The sequence below is a fragment of the Manis javanica genome, chromosome 10 (genome assembly GCF_040802235.1).
Source record: "Manis javanica isolate MJ-LG chromosome 10, MJ_LKY, whole genome shotgun sequence".
NCBI lineage: Eukaryota > Metazoa > Chordata > Mammalia > Pholidota > Manidae > Manis > Manis javanica.
Window position 1 is genome coordinate 103,509,142 of NC_133165.1, and position 23,078 is coordinate 103,532,219.

The 23,078-nt window shown below is 39.2% G+C and overlaps 1 protein-coding gene across 1 annotated transcript in view; it reads right to left on the minus strand.

Annotated features, from left to right (window-relative positions):
- ALDH1L2 (aldehyde dehydrogenase 1 family member L2) overlaps nucleotides 1–13,423 on the minus strand; it is a 45,739-nt gene extending 32,316 nt beyond the window's left edge. Inside the window, exons 1-4 of the mRNA XM_073213769.1 lie at nucleotides 13,239–13,423; nucleotides 3,850–3,994; nucleotides 2,973–3,207; nucleotides 1,142–1,307 (exon numbers count right to left, since the gene is read on the minus strand). Coding sequence (XP_073069870.1) covers nucleotides 1,142–1,307; nucleotides 2,973–3,207; nucleotides 3,850–3,994; nucleotides 13,239–13,286 — 594 coding nt within the window. The 5' untranslated portion in view covers nucleotides 13,287–13,423. The remainder of the gene's footprint in view (nucleotides 1–1,141; nucleotides 1,308–2,972; nucleotides 3,208–3,849; nucleotides 3,995–13,238) is intronic.
- Nucleotides 13,424–23,078: the final 9,655 nt, after the last annotated feature.

Sequence of the window (23,078 nt, forward strand, 5' to 3'; positions counted from 1 at the left end):
TGGACACCTAGAATTTTAACAAGTTAGAGTCTACCCATGAATTTACCTTTGGGGTGTGTCCTGCATTCTGTTCCATGCCAGATTGATGTTTGCCTCGAATTGAGAGCCTCTCCCCTTCACTGGGAGGTCTACCGGAGTTCAAGTTCTCAGATTTCTAAGTACCCACAGCAGCTGACCACCTCCCAAAGAGCACATGGAGGGAGCCCCCCAGGGGCAGGGCTGGTTGACAGCTCACTAATTCCACCTATCTCCAGCCATAATATCATCAAGTACAGGAACTGGGCTTGAGCAAATGCCACAGAACACACATAATACTATTTTGATTATAATTATCATTCTTGAGCACCTACTGTGTACCAGATGCTTTACACAAATGCCACTTAATTTTCACAACAACCTTCTAAGTCAGGCAGTATCATCCACATAATATTAGATAAGAAAATTAAGGTTAAAGAAGCTAAGTGTCTTGTCTGCTGTCATACAACAAAAAAGCGGTAAAATGAGATCTTTGGTGTCTTCCTGACACAAAGCCCTAATCTCTTAATCATTCAACATGCAACCAAAGAACTGCTCTCTTCCCCCCTAAATCAAAACTGCAGCTTTACATAACCTCACTATCCATTGTTGTGTTGCCCCTTCTACCCCACCAAACTTGAGGAAAAAATGAAGTGACGCTTAAATTGTCTTTAAATATTTTTACAGGCTAATATATCTCTACTTTGCTGTGTGCACGCTTGAAGCTTTTTAGTAAAATAATTCCAAATTTTACTCTGCTACATAGACTGATTTCAAATACTTTCGAAGGGAGTCCAAATTGCACAGCCAAATATCTTAAGATTCTGTACACTTCTTTACAAGCAGTCATTATAAATAGGATTGGAAATTCAAGTATTGGGAAAAATCAGTGAAGCAGTTTGATTGCTAGTTCATCCATTTGATCAGAAGAACACGGTAGCTCCATAGACTATGTAATTTTAAAGGTCAGATTTTACCCATCCTCTAGGTAACTATAAAATCTTGTTTTGTTTTTCAACTTTTTATTTTTAGTAAAAATTCATATTGGCCAATTCACAACAAAAGAAAAATATTTCCAGAATTTTAAGATTTACTAAATTGTTCTTGATTGCAGAAATATACTGACCATGGCCTTGATCCCCTCAGGAAAGAGAAATCGATTATAAAGTGTATCCACTGTATCATTGTGTTGGACATCACATGACCTCTGAAGGAGGATAGGTCCTGTGTCTAAACCATCATCAGCCCAGAAAACAGAAAACCCAGCTTTCTTATCTCCCATTATTAGAGTCCTGTGAAAAGAAGAGTTTCAGCTTAAAATCTTGGTTAACTATATCATAAAGTGACAAATTAATGATATTAAAGTACAAGATAGTTACAATGGAAAGTACACAGTGAATGAGGCTACCATGAGAAATTAACAGTAGAGCCAGGAGATGTCAATACTCATAAAAATCAATGCTCAAAAGTACTACTATTTTATACACCCTCAAATCTGTAGTCACATACTAATGACTTATAGTCCACTCAAAAGGGCATTAGAGTCCAACATCACTACCATTCATCGACTCCCCATGTCAGCTTTCTTCTACAGCATCAAGAAATTTTGCCCACCTAGGTCCAGTTCCTATGCTGTAGTTGACCCTGTATTAAGCATAATAAGATATGGAAGATAAAACTAGGATACTTGTGCAATGTGAAGATGAGAACTGATCATCAGTTTAGATTGTATAATTCAGCTACAAGTGTCAGCTAGACTTAGCTCTTGATTGTCTACATAAATGATAGTAAAAGACAGTTGATTAATTCAGCTTTTTGTATTATGTGCTCTACAAATCTGAGCCTAAAACAAAATGTTGACTCTATAGGAACTTATAATACTAACAATAAACTGGATCTGTGGACAAATACCTATAAAAGCGTATCAAAGAGCAGGCCAATATTGAGAGAGTATGAAGTGGTAGGTCATCCATGCTCATGATCTAAATCATTTTTACTTCTCGGAGCTACTAATCCAGCAAGACCCAAATCAATCAATCAATCAATCAATCAATTCACCACCCTTTTCATAAATATTGAGGAACAAATTGACATTATGTTATCAAGAGCTTTGAAAATATTCATATACTCTGACCCAATGATTTTGCATATGGAAGCAACATGAGGTGAGAAAAATATACAAGTTTAAGTGCAAAGAAATCACTAGAGTACTATTTACAATTGCAAAATAAATAAATTCATGTAATCAGACTGTAAGTACAATGAAATGTTTTCATCACATTTAAGCCAAGTGTAGATTTTCTGCCTATTTAATAACTTGACAGTGAGAGATATTAGTGAGTATCAGGTAATGGAGAGAAGGTACAAAAGGGTACCTATGGTATTTGGTGCCTATAGTTACAACCAGGCACTATTCTTGATACTGGGGAATAGAGCAAAAGATGTTACACTATAGTCCCTTCCCTCAAGAGCCTTAACATTGAATGGGGAAGGCAGACAATGAAGAAAATAATTTCAGGTAACTCCGCATGTTCTGAAATGTACATGACATGTTCTATGCAAAAACTCTTGTATGGTCAATATGTCTGGTCAATATATTCAGATTCCCTCTAGGAGATTATGATGTTTTCACTAAAATACATATTAAAGGTTCTAAGAAGTTCTGTGAAAAGCAAATTAAGTACAACCATACTTCTCTAACTGTAGAACCTTTGTTTGCTCAATACCTAGTTATATCCAGTGGAACTAGTACTTCATAGACTATTCTTGGGAAACACTGTTCTGGCGCAAACAGCACCTCTAGGGAGTTCAGTAGTACCTATTGATCAGGGCCTCATAATTGTTTAAGTGCATTTAGAAATATTATAGGCAATGGAAATAGGCCCAACTTTCTCTGTCACTAAAAACAAACAAACAAACAAACAAACAAATGAACAAATAAATAAATAAAATCTCACCAGTTGATAGCAGAGGCTCCTCTGTGCCTGGGGAGGATGGATGGGTGATAAATGATAGAACCATGCTTTGGGCTATCAATTACATCCATCGGGATGAACTGTGTGCAGAAGGGAAGCACGTTTAGCTCGGCGCCCACAGATCTGTAGGCCTCCGCCACCTCCTTTATGGTCTTGCCCTTGACTCTCCAGCGGGGGAACTTGAACACAGGGGTCCCATCTTTCTCTGCAGCTAAAGCTGAGCATGAAAGAGAACATTATTTTCACTAAAAAAAAATTTAACCATGAGTTTATATTGTTATGGATTCACATACTGCAATTTTATAGCTTCACGAAACACAAATAAAGCATGGTGAAGAACAATTCAGATTATGACCAGGATTTGACCTGTTACAATTTTAATTTTTTCTGAGATAAATGTATTCTTTTTGTCCCCACCTCAATTTCTATTATTGGATGTGGCCCTCATTTCCCTTGGCACCTTGTCATCAGGCATTATTCTAGAAGCCTCAGAGCACCTTTGGAAAGTCACAAGTGTAATTAAAGAAAAACGCATGCCTGGAAATTCCTCTGATGGACCTGGTGATTACCAGGGAGGTAAGTGGAGAGACTCTTAATACAATAGGGGCCTGCACCTTTGTCTTGGGCACCACAGAGAAGGAAGGGTTTTTTAGTCTGTATGTACTCTGCAAAAGCTTTCAGAGAAGGCTTTCAATAGGCAGAGTGGATGTGGCACAGCCCAGAGGGGAGGCGTGCAGTCTGGGTCTTTGGGGCCTGTGGCAAAGAAGTGGAAGTACAGAAATGCTCATGGGGGATAGGCAGTCTGAGCTGGATAGCTGGATGGCCGGTGCAGAGTCCAGTTGTTCCAAGATACACTCACCCAGTGGGTCAGCCTTGCCGTCCTTGTCTGGAACAGTGAAGACCCCCACGACTCGGTGGCCCTCTTTGCGGAGATGGCTGTAGACTTCCTGTCCAAAGAGGCTCTGACCAATGAGTGCTAACTTCAGCTTGTTTTGGAAATAAACCTGTGGAATGGTTTAATGATGACAGTTGTTGGCATGGCTAGAAGACATGGAAAATAATCATTCTTTTTTCAATCATGCAAGATGACTTGAGGACAAAGACTCAAAGATCTACAAAATAAAATTTGTATTCACATACACTAAACTCAGACTACAGTATGTATAGACAGTCATGAAAATAATCTCCCACCTAAGTATTCCTTCTTTTGCTCTAGTTCCCTTGATTATTCCTAATAATATTTAGGATTGCATATATTTTTATAGGCCACTTCCACTCTTTGAGGTCAGAGGTTAACAAATAAATGTGAGTTTCACAGTTAAAGGGAATTTAACTCTGAGCAAGACCTACTTCAGCATGATAATGCTTTCATGCTCATGCAGTATAGAAATAAAAACTGGACTCACCTCTTACCTCCAAAAGAGAAAAGGCTAACATCCAGTATTAACATAGGAGCCAAAAGCAGAACGTAGAGCTAGACTATATGAAGTCAAAACCTAGTGCCACCCCTTAATTGTGTGGCCTTTTGCAAGTAACTAACTTCTGTTTGACTTTTTTTCCCTTCTCATCTATAAAATGGGAATAATAGTAACACCAGTCTCACATGATTTTGAGTGAAGGAGATGACTTAATATGCAATATGCTTAATGCAGTGTCTGACACAAAGTGCTGCTTAAGTAAAAGCTTTAATGTTTTAAATGTTATGGTATATAATAGACACTGTTCTATGTTTTTTCATATAGTCCAGAATTCCAAAATCCTGGGTAAGTGGCCCAAATTCACTTGACCTCATAACCTGGTTTGGTCTAGTAGAATGTTCTTTGTAGTCCTCATAGGTTTCTTTTTAAGTTTGCACACCTATCTGGCTTCATCCTGACCTGAACTGACATAATGCTATTTATAGTATTTAAAAAGACTATATGAGTGTTCATATGTTTCACTACAGATAAATCAATGTGTTTTATTACAGATACTCTTTCAGACCCTAATTTGAATTGTACCATATGAATGTGAATCTATGTACCATGTTAATTTTCCAAAATGTGAATAATTCTGAACCCCAAAAGACATTTGGCCCCATAGGTTTCAGATAAAGAATTAAGGCCTGCACACTATTTCATTTCATTCAATCCTCATAATGATCCTGTTTTATTATCTCTCACTTTGTACCATTTTATGAATGAAGAAACTGAAGCTTAGAAATGCTTATTTCCAAGGTCATCCTGGCCAAAAAGTGGGAGAGCTGGGGTTTGACTTCAGGTCTGTCTGATGCCAAATCCCATGTATCTACTTAAAAACAAAATCATCAAAATGAGCTACTACCACTCATCTCAACTATCTTTTAAGAAAATTAATACTGATGCACAAAAATACAATGATTATCAAAAAATATAAACATCACAGAGATGAGAGTAGCACTGGAGGAGAGGAAGTTTTTAAGAACGGTCTTTAAGCAATTACACCTTCAGCAAATTCTCCCAAAACGGAACCTTTTCACAAAGCCAAGGCAATACGTTGACATGGCTGTTAAGACAGTGATGAAAAGCGTCAGGTGAGGCAGTCTGGGGCAGGGTGGTGGGTGCAGAGACCGTAATTAGAGGTCATGGCTTCCTATGTGCTTCCTGTCCTGGTAGCAGACTAGTCCCAGCAACCCAGAACCCTTTCTACCTCTCATCCCTCCATGTCAGAATATGGCTCCACAGAATCTGGATTTAGAGTATTTTCCTTTAATCTATATGGGATTCTTCAATGTTCTAGAAAGTCACTGTAAATTAGTAAAGCCTCACTGCGAAAACGTAATTATGAGGTAAGTTAATTTTCCCATTTCCCACTTTATTAAGGGCATAGATGGCATTCCTTTTTAGGCATTCACACCTTCCTTGTAATGGATCTGATAATTAAACAATTAATGTTTTAGTTTAAAAATCCTTTCCCAGGCCAAAGTTTCTATCCCAGAAGAGCCTAGAGCTTCAATATCTAACAGACACTAGCAAGCATACAGATTAAAAGACAGTTTGCCTAGAGATAATGCATGATCATTTAATTTCCTCGCCTAAAAATCAAAATTTTCTGTAAATAGTCTATCTTCAAATCCTATAAGTAATGTTGTCTCTTGAAACAGAACTGACATGTTGGCTATCTTACAAAATTTGGCTATATGTCATTCCACTATCAACACCAGATATTTTAAAACATCTAAAATACTATTCTTAAGACACATAAGAGCCAGGAGGGTAAGCAGGCTCAAATGTACGGTGCTAGTTCAGCTTCCGCCTGGCTATTTGCAGTGCAATTCTGGATACGGTACTCCCCTAGAGGGGCAGGGTTTCAAGAGACCATGTCAATGTGTTTGGAAATACCACTTCCACGGAAACACTTTCTGCATTTAATTCTACACAGGTGAGTCTCTAACATGGAGAAAGGTTCAGATTTTATGCCTGTAAGCATGTCTATAAAGACTTAGCATGATGACAAAAACCCGGACTGGGATAGGCTTATTTTGCCAAGTGTGATCTGAGGACCGACTCCCCTCGTTGGCAAAATCAAATGGGAGGATGCTAAAAATGTGGATTCCTGGGCCTCGCCACAGATCTACGGAGTCAGACTCTCAGGCCCAGGAAGCAGCATTTTCACTAGCTCTTCACTGACTCACAGGCACACTGAAATCTGAGAACCTCTGCTGTAGGGAGGGTGCGCATTTGCCCACCGTGTGAAAGATTCTGCCCTGGGGAGTTTGGGTGAGGAAGAAGGGGTGGAAATAATAGCAAACATCTTAACAAGACCCTAGTATGTGCCAAGTAGTTCATATATATTACCTCATTTTGATTGCTCAATGACTCCTGGAGACAGGCATTATTAAGCCTTTTTACAGATGAAGAAATTAAAACACAGCAGTTAAGGTACAGCCTGGAGTCAAACAGCTACTAAGTGGCCCTGAGATTCTGAGTCTAGTTACTTGCAAGCATACCCATGCCCACCACTTTTCTAAAACACTAAGCTGAGCTGGGCCTCATAAATTTAAGTCCGAATAATAATAGCACCTCTCTCATAAGGTTGATATAAGGATTTGGTGGGGTAAAGCATGTGTGATGCATTAGTACAGTGCGTGACAATAGTAAATGCTCAATAAATGTTAACTGTTTTGTCACAGGAAATACCTAAGTAAATAAAAATTATGATGATGGATCTTTTCTACTGGGAAGGTACCATGAACCTGGCACTATACTGAGCTGTTTTCACTAATTCAAAAAAAAGTTATACCAAATGCTTATTACGTGTCTTCAAGTTTCACAGTAACCCATTTTACAAATGAAAAAACAGGGTTCAGAGAAATTAAGGAACCTCCCCATGGATAGGGCTACTAAGGAGCAGAGGCAGGATTCAAACTCACTTCAGTGAATATGCTTCTACAGCTTTCCTATGTTGAAGGTCCCTCCCCTCCCCTTGTTTAAAAAAAAAGAAAAATATGGCAATAGATTGACAGTTCAATTGTGAGACACAGTTCCATCAGACTCTCTCAGGGAGTACATGGTGGTCCTGGCATGGGAGACAGCACCACTCATTTGTAGGGTGAGACTGGTGACCAGAGAACATTCTTTAAGGCACTGTAGGTGCCTGACACATAGAAGAGGGGACCATCAAATGACCTGCAGCATTTCTAAATCTGGGTGGTAAGTGCTGTTATCTTCACATCCTCTAGAGATGACGTTCTGCAGTACAAGAGACTTTTGTACAAAACAGAGCTTCTGCTTTTTTAAACTATCAAATAGAACATTCCAGGCTATCCACATTCTGGTGGAATTCTTCAAGAAGCAAGTTAATATGGACTTCTGATTATGCTCCAAGGATTAAAAAAAATATATACAATGTCTTCTATAGAAAACTTAAAAGGCTCAGAGCTGAGCGTGCCCTGCCCTGAAGCCTTTTTGTGAACCAAAAGCTACCTTAATAGAAAGATTTGAACAGAGTATACAAAATCAGGCCAAAGCTATTGGCATTAGGAATTATTAAGAATTGACCCTTTTACATGAAGGATCTTTCCACAAAAGAATAAAATGAAGTCCATTTTTCTGTGATGGTGAGATGCCTAACACTTCAAGGAGCATTCGACACATCACCCCCAAATCATGCCTGACAGTGTGCCAGATTTGTTCAATGAGTATATTTTGAACATTTACCATGCTCTGGGCATTGTACATGAAGGGGTTCCAAATCAGTTGCCTGGCAAGAGTGACCCACAGAGCATTTGTAAAACTACAATGATAAAATCTTAAGGAGGCTTCACGTTAGTAGGCTGAATCTCTGACTTCTAAAGAGGTTTATCAACCACCGTCTACATCCCTCATAGCCACAGCTACCTGTTTGGCCTCTGTAAGTGTTTTTCTTTGGGACTCCCTACACTAAAGGCACACAGACGTGCCCCTGTCTTTACTCCAGTGTTCACAGGTTAGTTCAGAAAACACGCAAGTACAGCCATATTGGCATCAGAGGGATAGGACAGGAGGACTCAGTGTGGGTCCAGAAAGGAGATGTCCCAAGAAGAGAACTCCTTAACAAAATCTTAGGGGGCTCATCTTGGGAGTGGCCAAGAGAAGGTTGAAATTATGGAAGTTCCTTGCAAAGTTCCAGATGGAGGAAGCAAAGTTTTTGAAGAAATAAATGAGTGGGTAAATAAATATACAGCAAGTCAGGGAGGGACAGCAAATGACACTCTAGGGAGAGAGAAGAGACCCATTATGGAGGGCCTTGTCTACGTCAAATAATTTGGACCTTGTTGTGAAGACAGTGAGATCTACTGAATGACTTTCAGCAGAAGAGTGATATGATACGGTCTCATTTCTATGTTAACAGCTCATGCAGGTGATGCTCAAAATGACTTCCGGTGGGCACCCATGTTTGAGAATTGAGCAGATAGACAGTGAAAATAAAAGCTGACCTAATAATTCACCTTCGGTATATTCACAGGATGTAGGGATTAGTGTAAAAGCCCACACTACTATTACAACAAACTCTCATACTAAGTAGTCAGAAGCAACAAATTACTCTGCTTAGAGGTAAATCTGTGCAAGATTCAACCAAGATTCAGGACACTATCATAAACATCAACTTGTGAAACTTGATTTTCCTATTGCATAATCAGATAAAGAATGTATTAATGAGAAATTTCTTGGCTAAATGGCCAACTTCTTTTTTCATCATAAAAAGGAAAAAAGATTTTAAAAAGAGGGATATCAACACAATTGTGACTAGCAGGCAAGGCCATATGGAGATGCTTAGCACCTGAAAACTGGATGAGGCTGGTAACCAGAGAATGTTTCAAAGACTTTGAGTGAAGGGGTGAACAGTCCAAAGGGCTGGATTCAGAGAAGGACATACTCCATGCATGCTACAGAAGCAGGCTTCTGTGCAGAATAATTACAATATTCTAACTGAATAGAATTTTTAAAATTAATTTTTAATTACACATATAACATATACACGCAATTTCCTTATTAAAAAAGAAATGATTACAGATAAGACTGGAGTCCCCGCTGACTTCCATTCCCAGTCCAGGTCCCCTCTACCCTGCATAGAGAAAACTGCTATTTATAGTTTGGTGTACATCCTACAGATTTTTTTTAGGCACTATATACTGGAAATATACACATAAAATATTATTTTGTGTTTTTAAAAATAATACAGATGAAATAATATGTGTAATGTTCCATGACTATCCTCCTCAGCACATAGAATTCATTCTTTAAAAGTGCTATACAGCATTCCATAGTTTAACTATGACTGTTTATTTGGTCATGAGGGATATTTTGGCTTTTGACATGTCATTATCACAAATACTCCCCAATGACTATTCTTGTACATGCCTCCTATGCCCATGTGAAAGTGTTTTTGTCAGGTAGATATCCACAAATCAAAGTGTAGGATCATTTTTAAACTTAAATTTTAATGGATAGCATCAAATTGGCTTCTCGAGTATTTGAGGAACTGTTTTCTCATCCCTGTCAACACACAGTATTGTCAAACACTATGATTTTTGCCAATCTGATGAGTGAAAAATTATATCTTGTTCTAATTTGTATTTCCCTAATTACTAGTTTGGCTGAGTGTCTTTTCATATTTTATTGTCTATTTGTATTTCCTTTTTGCTTTATTGTCTGTTATTATTCTTTACCTAAACATAAGCTTAATCATTTGTCCCACTAATCTTTGAACACAGAAGGCAGAGACTACTTATTTCTTGTTTACTGTTTTATCCTTTTTGGCTTTGAGTCTCTGAAAAAGTTATTTAACATCTGTGGGTCTCATTTTCCATATCTGTAAAATGGGCATAATAATAGTACCTACCTCACTGAGATGTAATGGTGATTAAATAACTATATATGTAAAGCATTTATAACAGTGCCTGGCACATACTAGGTGCTATAACAATAATTTGTATTATTATTATTAATATTATTATTTCCTCAGAATTTAGACAAAATCCTAAATACTTAATACACAATTCAATGTGGTTTGAAGTTGAATGTGGAGGTCCTAAAAACAAACTAGAGACCAAAGCAGGGGGGCAGGCAATGAGGAAATAGGTTAAGACCTGGTTGCTAAAACCAGAGTATAAAGCCAGTACTCGGTTCCATGAAGCAGGAAAGGATCCAACCTCTTGAAATGGATTATAAAGAACTAAGCTATGAACCCAGAATCACCAGCCAGACTTGTCCCAGACACTGGCAGAAGCTAAATAACAGAATGCCAAATAAATATGAAGGCTGAATAACTCCCACCACGGGGAGAATTTAAGAAGCAGTGAGCCAGGCAAAATATTGGAGTCGGACAATAATAACTAACTGACAAAAGGTTTTATTGCTACATATAGTTGCACTAGTTAAAAAGATCCGGCCATATTGCTACGCTGAAATCCTTAAATATTTCTAAGTCCATTTCTTTAAGACACAGAATGGAAAAATTAATTCTATTAGGAAGTATTTCATACTAATTTTCCCTGTGGATTTTGCCAGGTTCTGAGAGATTTTTTTCTTTTTTCCCATTCTTCTTTCATTCTGTTTTAATACCAAACTCAAAAGTGCTGTGTGATTTTTTTTTCACTTTTTAAAGATAAAGGTATAATTTACATACAGTAAAATAAAATACATCCTTTTCTATGTACAGTTCTGAGAGTCTTAAAAAATAGAGTCATGTAACCATTGCTATAATCAGAGTAAAGAATGGTTCCGTCACCACCCCAAATAGTCAATCCTTCCCATTACCTCCAGTCCTAATAACCACTGACCTGTTTTCTATCACTATAGTTTTACTCTTTCCAACATGTCAGATAAACAGGATCATATAATACATAGCTCTTTGAATCTGTCTTCTTCCACTTAATGTACATATTTCAGTTTCATCCATGTTGTTGTGTCTCAGTAGTTCACTTTTTTTTTTCTTTTTCTGAGTAGGATTCCATTGTACGGATAGATATACTACAGTATGCTTATCCTGCCACCAGCTCAAGGACACTTGTTTCCAGTTTTTGTTAATTAAGAATAAAGCCTCTATAAACATTCATGAATAGGTGTAACCATGAACATAAGTTTTCATTTCTTTTGGGTAAGTACATAGGAGTTCAATTGCTGAGTTATCCATAGATACATGTTTGACTTTAAAACAAACTGCCAAAATTTTCCAAAGCAGCTATGCTATCCTATGCTCCCATCAGCCATGTTTGATTCTGAACAATTCTTATAGAACATGGTCTGAAGGATGGATCCCCACTTTATTTCGAGTAAAATATCCCAAATTCTTCACTTAGCATTCCATGTCTTCCTTTTGGACATTGAAGAACCTGCCCTCTTCCCAGCCATGTGTCATTAATCTTCCACATGTATTCCTGGGTACAGACTCAGGTCCTTGGCTCCTGACCATGCCCGGTGCTTCTCCATATTCATATTTTTGTATATGCCACTTGCCACCTGGGACGTTCACCTTTTATTATGTAAATCTTATGTAAACCCCACTATTGTAAACTTTTCATTCTTCAAGACTTCCTTCCAAAAGAGACAATTCAATGAAAGGTGTTGAGAGAGGATGCCAAAAAATGGGCAGACACAAGCCCCTTGCTTTCTGTGCCACTCAACCCAGATTATCATGTGCCATGTAAAAGGAGAAGGCTGAGGAGGAGTCCAGAGCACTGCTTAGGAGAGCAAGCAAAAGCTCTATGAGAGCAGGTTTCTTTTTCTTTGTTTTTTAAAAAGGTGAATATTTCCCAAATAGCTAGAACTGAACATATAGGGTAAAGGGAATTCTCATTATTTGGGGCTGTCTGAGGCACAAAAGCTGTTCCATTCATGCAACTTTGGGCCAGTTCCTGGTGCTACTCAAGACTTCTGTCTCCAAGTTTTTTGCATCTGAATATGTACACATGCACATATGGCTTTGGCAGAGAAAAGGAATGGAAAAGCAAATTCTTTTATAATACAGCAAGCCTGCACTTCCCATAAAAGAAATAATGTATATAGGATGGATTTTTTTCCCCCTTCCTTAAACAGCTTAGAATCTGCTTAAGTGCAGGGAGGTATCTTTCCCGAGGCCCCCGAAGTGCTGAAGGCAGCGCCACATGCAACGTGTCCGCTCTTGTTCCATTTCTGGAAGAGCTGATGCAATTCCAAGGCGTTGGAGCTGGGCCAGGGCTTGGTTCTTGCGCTACAGTTTAGTAATGTTGTAGCGTGGCGGCTTCGGCAGCCAATGCCCGAATCCTACAAATCTTGGCGCCTAGAGCTCAGCAGTGATGAGCTTGCAGCCAACAGCTCTGAGTGCCATTATCTGAATGGGCTCTGCAAGCCAGTCGCGAGCGCTCACACCTCGAAGGAGGACCCTGCTGACCTGATACAACTCTCCTGAAGACGCGCTCGGTCCTGCACCTTGGCTCCATCTCGTGACCAGGGATCTCACGATTGAAACGAAAAAGGAAAGGAAGCCGACTATGCCCGCTCTCGCCAAGTGACTGTTCTTACCCTGTCAATCCCAGCCAGACTTTAGACTTTCAAAAGTCACATCCCCTCCCCGTAGAAGACAATGGCTCATTTGACAAGCCACGTCCAGGAACCTCCTGGGCCCTTCTCTGCAGTGTACCAGTTTTTAAAACGCTGTCTTGGCTTTTAGCACAGTCCAAACATCGCTGCCCAGCCCCAGCCCCGCCGCCTGGCCCGCCCTCCCTAGGTTCTGGAAACCAGTCCCGGGTGAGAGCTGGGACAGACTCACCCGGCCGGTGGAGAAGCGCCGGAGCGCCTGGCTGCCCCGCCACAGCATGCTGGAAAGGAGCGTTCGCGCCGGCTGCGCCGTGGCGAGAAAGACAGGCTGGGCTCAGCCCCGGAGCGGCCTGCAGCCTCCAAGCCCCAGAGGCCTGGCTAGTTGCTCACGGTCTCTGCAGGTCCGCGCCAGGCCCACGGCCCCGCCCCTTCAGCTGGCCGAGCTCCGGCGACCAATCCCGTGCGACTGGGCGGGGCGTGCGCCCACCGCCTGGAGCCGCCGGGCTCGCGGGTGCGGCGCCTAGGTGTGGCGCCGGTGCGCTGGTGCCCAGCGGGAGGGATGGCTTCCCGCAGTTGTATGGGTTCCAGTTATGCCCCAGGTTATTTCCTAGCTGTGGGATCTTCTACTTTACTCATTCCCTCCTAGGTGCACAGGGATCTGCCTTATTAATGGTGAATCTGCCACCCCAAGGCATGCCCATGCACAGGCTTAAGAAGGCAACAGGTGTGCAAAGACCCAGAAGGATGCTTAGCTTGGCATTCAAGGCCGTGGGCAGGCATTTACTCTTACTCTTGCTGCTCTTTTGCATGTGTAGTTCAGCCTAACAGCAGTACTTGTCGATTCCTTCCTGGACAATGCTTTCCAGAAACTTTTGTCACTTGTTCTGGTCACCATTTTGGCATGACCAAACTCCTTCTTATCTTAAAGGTACATACAGCTCAAATGCTGCCTCCTAGAGGCATTTTTCCTAATTCTTTCCTCCCTTAACATCTTTATTCCCCTAATCTTTCATTCCTCTGAACTGGGAAGGACTTTTTCTATGCATGTCTTGTGACATTTCAGTCTATTAATGGTATTTGTGTACCTGTTGTCTTCTCTACTGGAAGCTCCTTCCAGGCTTAGTCCTTATCCAATTTATCAGGATTTAAAAAGTACTTGTTGGAAGAGAGAGTGAATGATGTTTAAGAAGGTAAGGAAAGAAAAAGAACCATCCTTAAAGGTTGGACAATTGCAGCAAACATCCAGGGGTTTTTGCTGTCTGATCTGCCCCTTGCCAATTCAACCCACTTCCCTGACTACATTTTGTAATTTCTAAACTTCCAAATATTCATAATTTTATTTGTTCTGATCTTTGTATACTGGGAGGGTTGGGCAAGGAGTGTGGTTTTCTTGAGGAGGGGATCCACAGTTATATTCTCCAACTCCCAACTTTAGAAAATGTAGAGTTTATGTCCACCTACATATACTGGAATATTCACGATGCCTAAGATTGTTTTCTGAGAGAACCAAAAGTGTAGTTCTCTTGATAATTGGAGGTTAGGTCAAATGTAATTAAAGGTGGACAAAGAGAAAAATCTTGCCAATCTAGATTTTTATACCGAGCAAAAAATGGAGATGAAATGAAGTCATTTTTAGAAACAGAACCTTGAGAGAATTTGTCATCAGCAGACACACAATAAAGGGAATATTAAAGCATAGCCTTCAGGCAGGAGGAAAACTATCCACATGGAAGCCTAGAAATGCAGGCAGGAATGAAAACCAACAAATAAAGGCCAACGTGTGAGCAAATTAAATGAACATTGACCATATGAACAGTAATAAAATCTTATGTAAGTGTGTGTGTGTATATATACACACACACACATATATATGAAAATATATAAACAATAGAAAATTGTTGTATATGTTTGGCGGGCTTGGAGGAATGGAATGTTATTAGGTAGAAAGAAAATAATCCCAGATGGCAGTTTAGAGATAAAGGAATGAAGAGCAATAGAAAGGGTAAACATGAGGGCAAGTTTAATAATAATTGTTTGAAACAATTCTAATAATGTTTTATGGATTTCAAATGTATAATTAAACTACATGACAACAATAGCATATTATTTTCAGGGAGAGAGGACAGAAAGTTCTAAGGTCATAGCATTGTCTTAGAAATAATAAAGTACATAAAGTACTAATTTTTGTTAGATTTTAATAAGTGAAGGATGCGTATTATGCTCTCTAGCCCAGCCACTAAAAGAATAGTAAGACAATGTATAACTACTAAGTTAATAGAATGTAGAACTATCAAGATAATAGATTAATTTTTTAAAATGATTCAAAAGGAGGCAAGAGAGGAGAGAAAAAGAAACATGGAATAGGTGGGAAAAATAGAAGGAAATTAGTAAAGTGTTAGATTTAAGCCTAAATATATCAGTAATTGCAGTAAATGTAAACAGATTAAATGCTTTAATTAGAAGACAAATATTGTCAAATGGCTTAAAAAACAAACCTCTAAGAAGAGTTATGCAAACATACCCGAGACATTTTTGCTGAGAAGGAAATGAGAGAAAAAGTGACTAGTCTAGAGAATGCTGATGAAGCAAAGTTGAAAGTGTTATCATCACCTAAGATGAATGGTTTGGGGTATGCAACTTTCTTGAGAATATAGTTGCAAAAAAGCCATTTTAAAAATAAATCAGAATAGTATCTAGAGAGCCCAGATATAAACCCAAGCATATATGGTCAATTAATATACAATAAAGGAGCCATGGATATACAATGGGGAAATGACAGTCTCTTCAACAGCTGGTGTTGGCAAAACTAGACAGCTATATGCAAGAGAATGAAACTGGATTATTGTCTAACCCCACACAGAAAAGTAAATTCGAAATGGATCAAAGACCTGAATGTAAGTCATGAAACCATAAAACTCTTAGACGAAAACATAGGCAAAAATCTCTTAATATAAACATGAGTGACTTTTTCCTGAACGCATCTCCTCAGGCAAGGGAAACAAAATAAAAAATGAACAAATGGGACTACATCATGCTAAAAAGCTTCTGTACAGCAAAGGACACTATCAGCAGAACAAAAAGGCATCCTACAGTATGGGAGAATATATTTGTAAATGATATATCCAACAAGGGGTTAACATCCAAAATATATAAAGAACTCATACACCTCAACATCCAAAGAGCAAATAACTCTATTAAAAAATGGGTGGAGCATATGAACAGACACTTCTCCAAAGAAGAAATTCAGATGGCCAACAGGAACATGAAAAGATGCTCCACATTGCTAATTATCAGGGAAATGCAGATTAAAACCACAATGAGATATCACCTCATGCCAGTTAGGATAGCCAACACAGAAAAGAATAGGAACAACAAATGCTGGTGAGGATATGGAGAAAGGGGAACCCTCATACACTGCTGGTGGAAATGTAAACTAGTTCAACCATTGTGGAAAGCAGTATGGAGGTTCCTCAAAAATCTCAAAATAGAAATACCATTTGACCCAGGAATTCTACTCCTAGGAATTTACCCTAAGAATGCAGTTTCCCAGTCTCAAAAAGACATATGCACCCCTATGTTTATTGCAGCATTATTTACAATAGCCAAGAAATGGAAGCAACCTAAGTTTCCAACAGTAGGTGAATGAATAAAGAAGATGTGGTACATATACACAATGGAGTATTATTCAGCCATAAAGAGAAAACAGATCCTACCATTTGCAACAACATGGATGGAGCTAGAGGGTATTATGCTCAGTGAAAAAGGCCAGGTTGAGAAAAATGAGTACCAAATGATTTCACTCATCTGTGGAGCATAAGAACAAAGCAAAAACTGAAGGAACAAAACAGGAGCAGAATCACAGAACCCAAGAATGGACTAAGAGTTACCAAAGGGAAAGGGACTGGGGGGGAGTGGGTGGGAAGGGAGGGAGAAGGGGAATAAGGGGCATTACGATTAGCACATATAATGTAGCAGGCGGGGGCATGGGGAAGGCAGTATAGCACAGAGAAGACAAGTAGTGATTCTATAGCATCTTAACTATGCTGATGGACAGTGACTGTAATGGGGTATGTGGGGGGGGACTTGACAATGGGGGGAGTCTAGTAACCACAATGTTGCTCATGTAATTGTATGTTAATGATACCAAAATAAATAAATAAATATAATATAATATAAATAAGTAAAAATTCTGGGGTTACAACATGGCTAGTGCAAAAATGAAGATCAAACAAATTCTTACTACAGCATCAGATAAGACAGAGGTGACTAGGGAGCATATTCCCACTCAACAGGACCTTCCAAACAGAGACCATTCCTATGGTTAGCAAACTGGTTGGCTGAGTGTTGTCTCCTACCATACACTAAGTCAATGAGACAGCTTTGTAGGTCGTGTTACTGTTTATTCACAGGGAATATTCTTAAAAATGTGAATGTATACAATTTTTGGATTAGTTGAACAATGCACGGATCAAAGAAACATGTTAGAGCAGTATAATTTACTTTAAATAAATATATATATTTCATATCTCCTAATGTATGAGTAAATTTCATGATTTTAATTCTTGGGTTTCCTTAATTATAAACATTTAATATTTTTATTTCAGATAATTTTATTGTGTTGCTTTTCTCTTCTTTTTGGATTTTGTAAAACAGAAGTTTAAGACCACAAATTAAAGATAGATCACATATTTCAAACAGATAAATAAGTGGGATTATGAAAGATTTGTATCTCTAGAGTTGAACTTGATTAGCCTCCATGTTGTTTCACTTTTAGTAGTAGAATTGAGAGGGGACAGTATTTGACTACTCTGGGTGACTCTTGTGTGACTCTAATGTTTACTTAAGAGCTGCCCTAGTATTTTTTACTTCTATAGTGTTAATCTTTCCACTGTTTTTTGTTAAAGATGTAAATGAAGTATGAATGCTCATAGACTGTTGAATTCACTTTCTGCCACATTTGTAAATATAATGATTTGTACAACTTTTTGAAAATGTCTGATTGCACACGTTAGATAATAGCTTATGTGCCAAGTTGAAACACAGTAATTTCCACACAAAACTGTGTGTTGTTGAGCTTTGTAGAGTAAGAGTGGTTTACAGAACACCTCACTGAAATCTTACTGAGTCTGCCACGGATAAGTGTTTTCTTTTGTGACTAATACATGTGACATTCAAGGGCCTTGTACAAATATGATACATTGCTCAGAGTTCTATTTTTCTCTTGGATAGAATATTCATTCAGAATTTTATGAAATTGTAAGTTACATAATTTATAAACTTTTTTAAACAGAAATTTTCTATTTCCACAAGTCAATTTTAGGGATTTTAGAGTAAAGTTATGAGTTTTTGTACCACCCTCTTGTTTGGTTGACTATCTGACTCAAACTGACACATGGCCATTTTGACTATTTGGAAACATAACTATGCATATCTATTTCTTTTCAAAAATTTGTTCTGCTGAATACTCCATTTTATTAGTGTATAAGAATGATGGTTTTAGAAATTAAAGGGGACACTAATAAATGGAAACTCATCCCATTCTCATGGCTAGGAAGAATTAATATCGTCAAAATGGCCATCCTGCCCAAAGCAATATACAGATTTGATGCAATCCCTCTCAATTCATATGGAAACACCAAAGACCCCGAATAGCCAAAGCAATCCTGAAAAAGAAGAATAAAGTAGGGGGGATCTCACTCCCCAACTTCAAGCTCTACTACAAAGCCATAGTAATCAAGACAATTTGGTACTGGCACAAGAACAGAGCCACAGACCAGTGGAACAGATTAGAGACCCCAGAAATTAACCCAAACATATATGGTCAATTAATATTTGATAAAGGAGCCATGGACATACAATGGCAAAATGACAGTCTCTTCAACAGATGGTGCTGGCAAAACTGGACAGCTACATGTAGGAGAATGAAACTGGACCATTGTCTAACCCCATATACAAAGGTAAACTCAAAATGGATCAAAGACCTGAATGTAAGTCATGAAACCATTAAACTCTTGGAAAAAAACATAGGCAAAAACCTCTTAGACATAAACATGAGTGACCTCTTCTTGAACGTATCTCCCCGGGCAAGGAAAACAACAGCAAAAATGAGCAAGTGGGACTACATTAAGCTGAAAAGCTTCTGTACAGCGAAAGACACCATCAATAGAACAAAAAGGAACCCTACAGTATGGGAGAATATATTTGAAAATGACACATCCGATAAAGGCTTGACGTCCAGAATATATAAAGAGCTCACACACCTCAACAAACAAAAAACAAATAACCCAATTAAAAAATGGGCAGAGGAATTGAACAGACAGTTCTCCAAAAAAGAAATACAGATGGCCAAGAGACACATGAAAAGATGCTCCACATCACTAATTATCAGAGAAATGCAAATTAAAACTACAATGAGGTATCACCTCACACCAGTAAGGATAGCTGCCATCCAAAAGACAAACAACAACAAATGTTGGCGAGGCTGTGGAGAAAGGGGAACCCTCCTACACTGCTGGTGGGAATGTAAATTAGTTCAACCATTGTGGAAAGCAGTATGGAGGTGCGTCAAAATGCTCAAAACAGACCTACCATTTGACCCAGGAATTCCACTCCTAGGAATTTACCCTAAGAACTCAGCAATCAAGTTTGAGAAAGACAGATGCACCCCTATGTTTATCGCAGCACTATTTACAATAGCCAAGAATTGGAAGCAACCTAAATGTCCATCGGTAGATGAATGGATAAAGAAGATGTGGTACATATACACAATGGAATACTACTCAGCCATAAGAAGTGGAAAAATCCAACCATTTGCAGCAACATGGATGGAGCTGGAGAGTATTATGCTCAGTGAAATAAGCCAAGCGGAGAAAGAGAAATACCAAATGATTTCACTCATCTGAGGAGTATAGGAACAAAGGAAAAACTGAAGGAACAAAATAGCAGTGGAATTACAGAACCCAAAAATGGACTAACAGGTACCAAAGGGAAAGGAACTGGGGAGGATGGGTGGGCAGGGAGGGATAAGAGGGGACAAGAAGAAGAGGGGTATTAAGATTAGCATGCATGGGGGGGAGGGAGAAAGGGGAGGGTGGGCTGCACAACACAGAGAGGACATGTAGTGACTCTACAACATGATGGACAGTAACCGTAATGTGTTATATTCTCATTTTAATTAACCAGTCTTAAACCTGTATTATTATTATTTGTTTATTGTTTAAGTGAAAATAATTTTATGATAAAACAAACTCTTGAAAGCACTGGCCCAGGAAACTATATAAGGAAGGACTGAATTCTGGTACTAATTTCAATCATGAGTTTAGTAAATCAAGTTTGATACAACTAGATCATCTAATGCAAATACTGTGTGGAATATGTCCCTGGTAAATAATTATTCATGTCTTCTATGTCTACAAATGTCACTTTAAGATTAATATTTATTTCATTTTTTCCTATAGCTGACTTACTTAAGTGTACAAATTTTGACAACAATTTCTTGGGACAAATTTACAAGGATGTATTATAACAGTGGGCATCTGGGACCTGAAATAAACTGTGTTCAGTTTTTCTTTTTCCTCTTTCACTTGCAGAGAGCCTCCCAGCTTTTGGATCAGGCATTCCTTTTGGGTCTTGTTCCCACTGGTATAATGGCTTTCCTATGGCCCAAAATTAGAGTAATGGCAACTTTGAGCATGTGCACTGACAGAACTTCAGCTCTAGGGAGCATGACTGACTGACGGCTTTAGCTGCTCTGAAATTCATCTCCACATCCACACTGAGTCCTTCACCCCAGGGGTTACTTCCGGCCAATGACTAAAAATGGTAGGGAAGCTAAGGCAACTGTCCTTAGGTGATCTGAGAGGGTGACTCCCCACTGGCCTACAAGATTTTCTTTGAATTTTATGGCAGTCTAGTGCTCTTCCTTAGCCTACTTTCCTTTCCTCTCTTCTTCAAAAAAGGTCAGACCTGAATTGCAGCCTGATGGCTCTCCCAGCCTCTCTGGGCCTCCTCCCTCTCTGCTGTTTCCCCTAATAAATCTCTTGCGTGTTTAATCTTTCTTGGTACCTGCTGCTTTGGGAGCCAAACACACTTAATAAAAAGGATCATCAAAACTAAAAAGTGATGCTTTGAACAGACTTACAAAATAGATTTACTTTTGGTGAGACTGATAAAGAAAAAATAGAGAAAGTATAAATAACAAATATCGAGTACAGAGAAGTGGACATCAGTACACATCCTACAGACGCTGAACACGTAAAAAGAGATTTCCTTTACAGCTATGATAGTCCTTTCTGGCAGGCCAATACTCATAACAGGAACAGCTAGTACATCTAGATAAAGTTTTTAGCAGATCTGTCTAAAGCTATCAGAAAGCTGATGCAGTAATCAAGACTTGACAAATCAGGCCTTGGAGGACAAAGTAGCTCATCGAATACAACCCAGCATTTTGCATTCTGCTTTCCAATTTGGCATTTACAAATACTTGGCTTGGGGAGAGAACCTGAAAAGCCAGGCAGGGAGGAGATGCCAAAAGGTGGAGAAACCAACAATTTTCGGTAATGTCATGAGGGCAGCCAGTGAGAACAACGGGCTCATGAGCAGCCAGGACTTGAGAAGCCAAGATCTTGGAGATAAAGGAGATGCAGAAGTACACTTAGCTCACAACACTTGTTCTTTGAGTTTGAGGTATTTGCTGATTCTTAAGGTATATGGGATGAGAGGCTATCAAACCAAGCAGAAAAATGACTGAAAAAGCAAAGCAGACTTTTCAACCAAGAAATTAGAGTTCAAACCCTGCCTAGGAGGGTCCAGTAAATATTCCAGGCTCTCAAATGATACTCTTAGAAGTCATCGCCTGAGGAAAGAGTGCAGTGTAGAAGTGGACAACTACTGTAAGACTGGCTCCGAGCCTCACATGAGCTCAGCCCTGTCCGGGAGCCGATCTGTCCTACTTGAGCTGCCTGCAGGAATAAGGTCAATCTCCAGAGAAGGACAACATCATCCAGAACTCTGAAATTGTTCATTCCCTCTCCTGCATTCAATCAAAAATTACCAGGGACATTAAGAAAAATGGCCGAAAGAAATAAATAATACTATGTAAGAAATGCTAGGGTAGAAATATCCACCTAGACTTTCATATTCCCACCAGTAATCTCTGTGCAATAATTTAATAATATGTTGTGCAGTCATGTATGCCTCCACCAAACTGTGTGTCAGATTTAAGGACAATCATTCAATAAATATTTTTTGAGCACCCACTCTGTTCTAGGCACTGTTAGGTGCTGGGCATAAAGAGATGAATGGGGCAGACGCACTTACTTCTCTCATGTTGTTTATAGTCCAGCAGGGAATGTGGTAAATAAGTAAAGTGTGATGGCTGCTATGAAAAATGAGACAGATTTCTATGGAAACACAAAATGTGAGGAACTGATTCAGTGCCAGTGAGTGTGCTGATCAACCTTGCACACCAGTACCCAGCTCAGTTCTTGACACGTTTATGGAATGGAGAAATAAATGAATTGCATAGCTGAAAAGAGGCTGAGGAACACAGATTGTGACTAGCTCAGTTTGGTGTCATGGGAAGATTTCACAAAAGACTTGACACCCTAGTCACCACTCCCCAACACACCCAAAAGCTAAGTTTTGAAGGGAAAAACTTTACAAAAAAAACAAAGGCAGAAATGGCATCAGACACACAAGAAAGAAACAGCAAGAGCAAAGCTGTGAAGGGAAGAGCATAGCAAGGTCAGAAAATGCTTCCTGAAATGCCAGATAGGATAATGACTTTTAAACCTTCACGTAGAAGCTAAATACATTTTTAAAGGAAATATTATGAAGAAGCCCTATACATAAAACATAAAAGGAAACAGTAGGGGGACCCTTTGAGTGAAGGAGAGCCCCTAATCCTCTGCAGGGACCTCCTAGGCATTTCCAGGAAGAGACCACTCTGGTTCAGTTTGTAAGCCACAGGCTGCAACGAAGAGTTCACCGGAGCGAGGGGCAGCAGACAAAAATGGAAAGCTGGGGTGGCGTCTAGTAGGGCCAGTGTTCCATGCTAAGTAGGTGGTGGAAA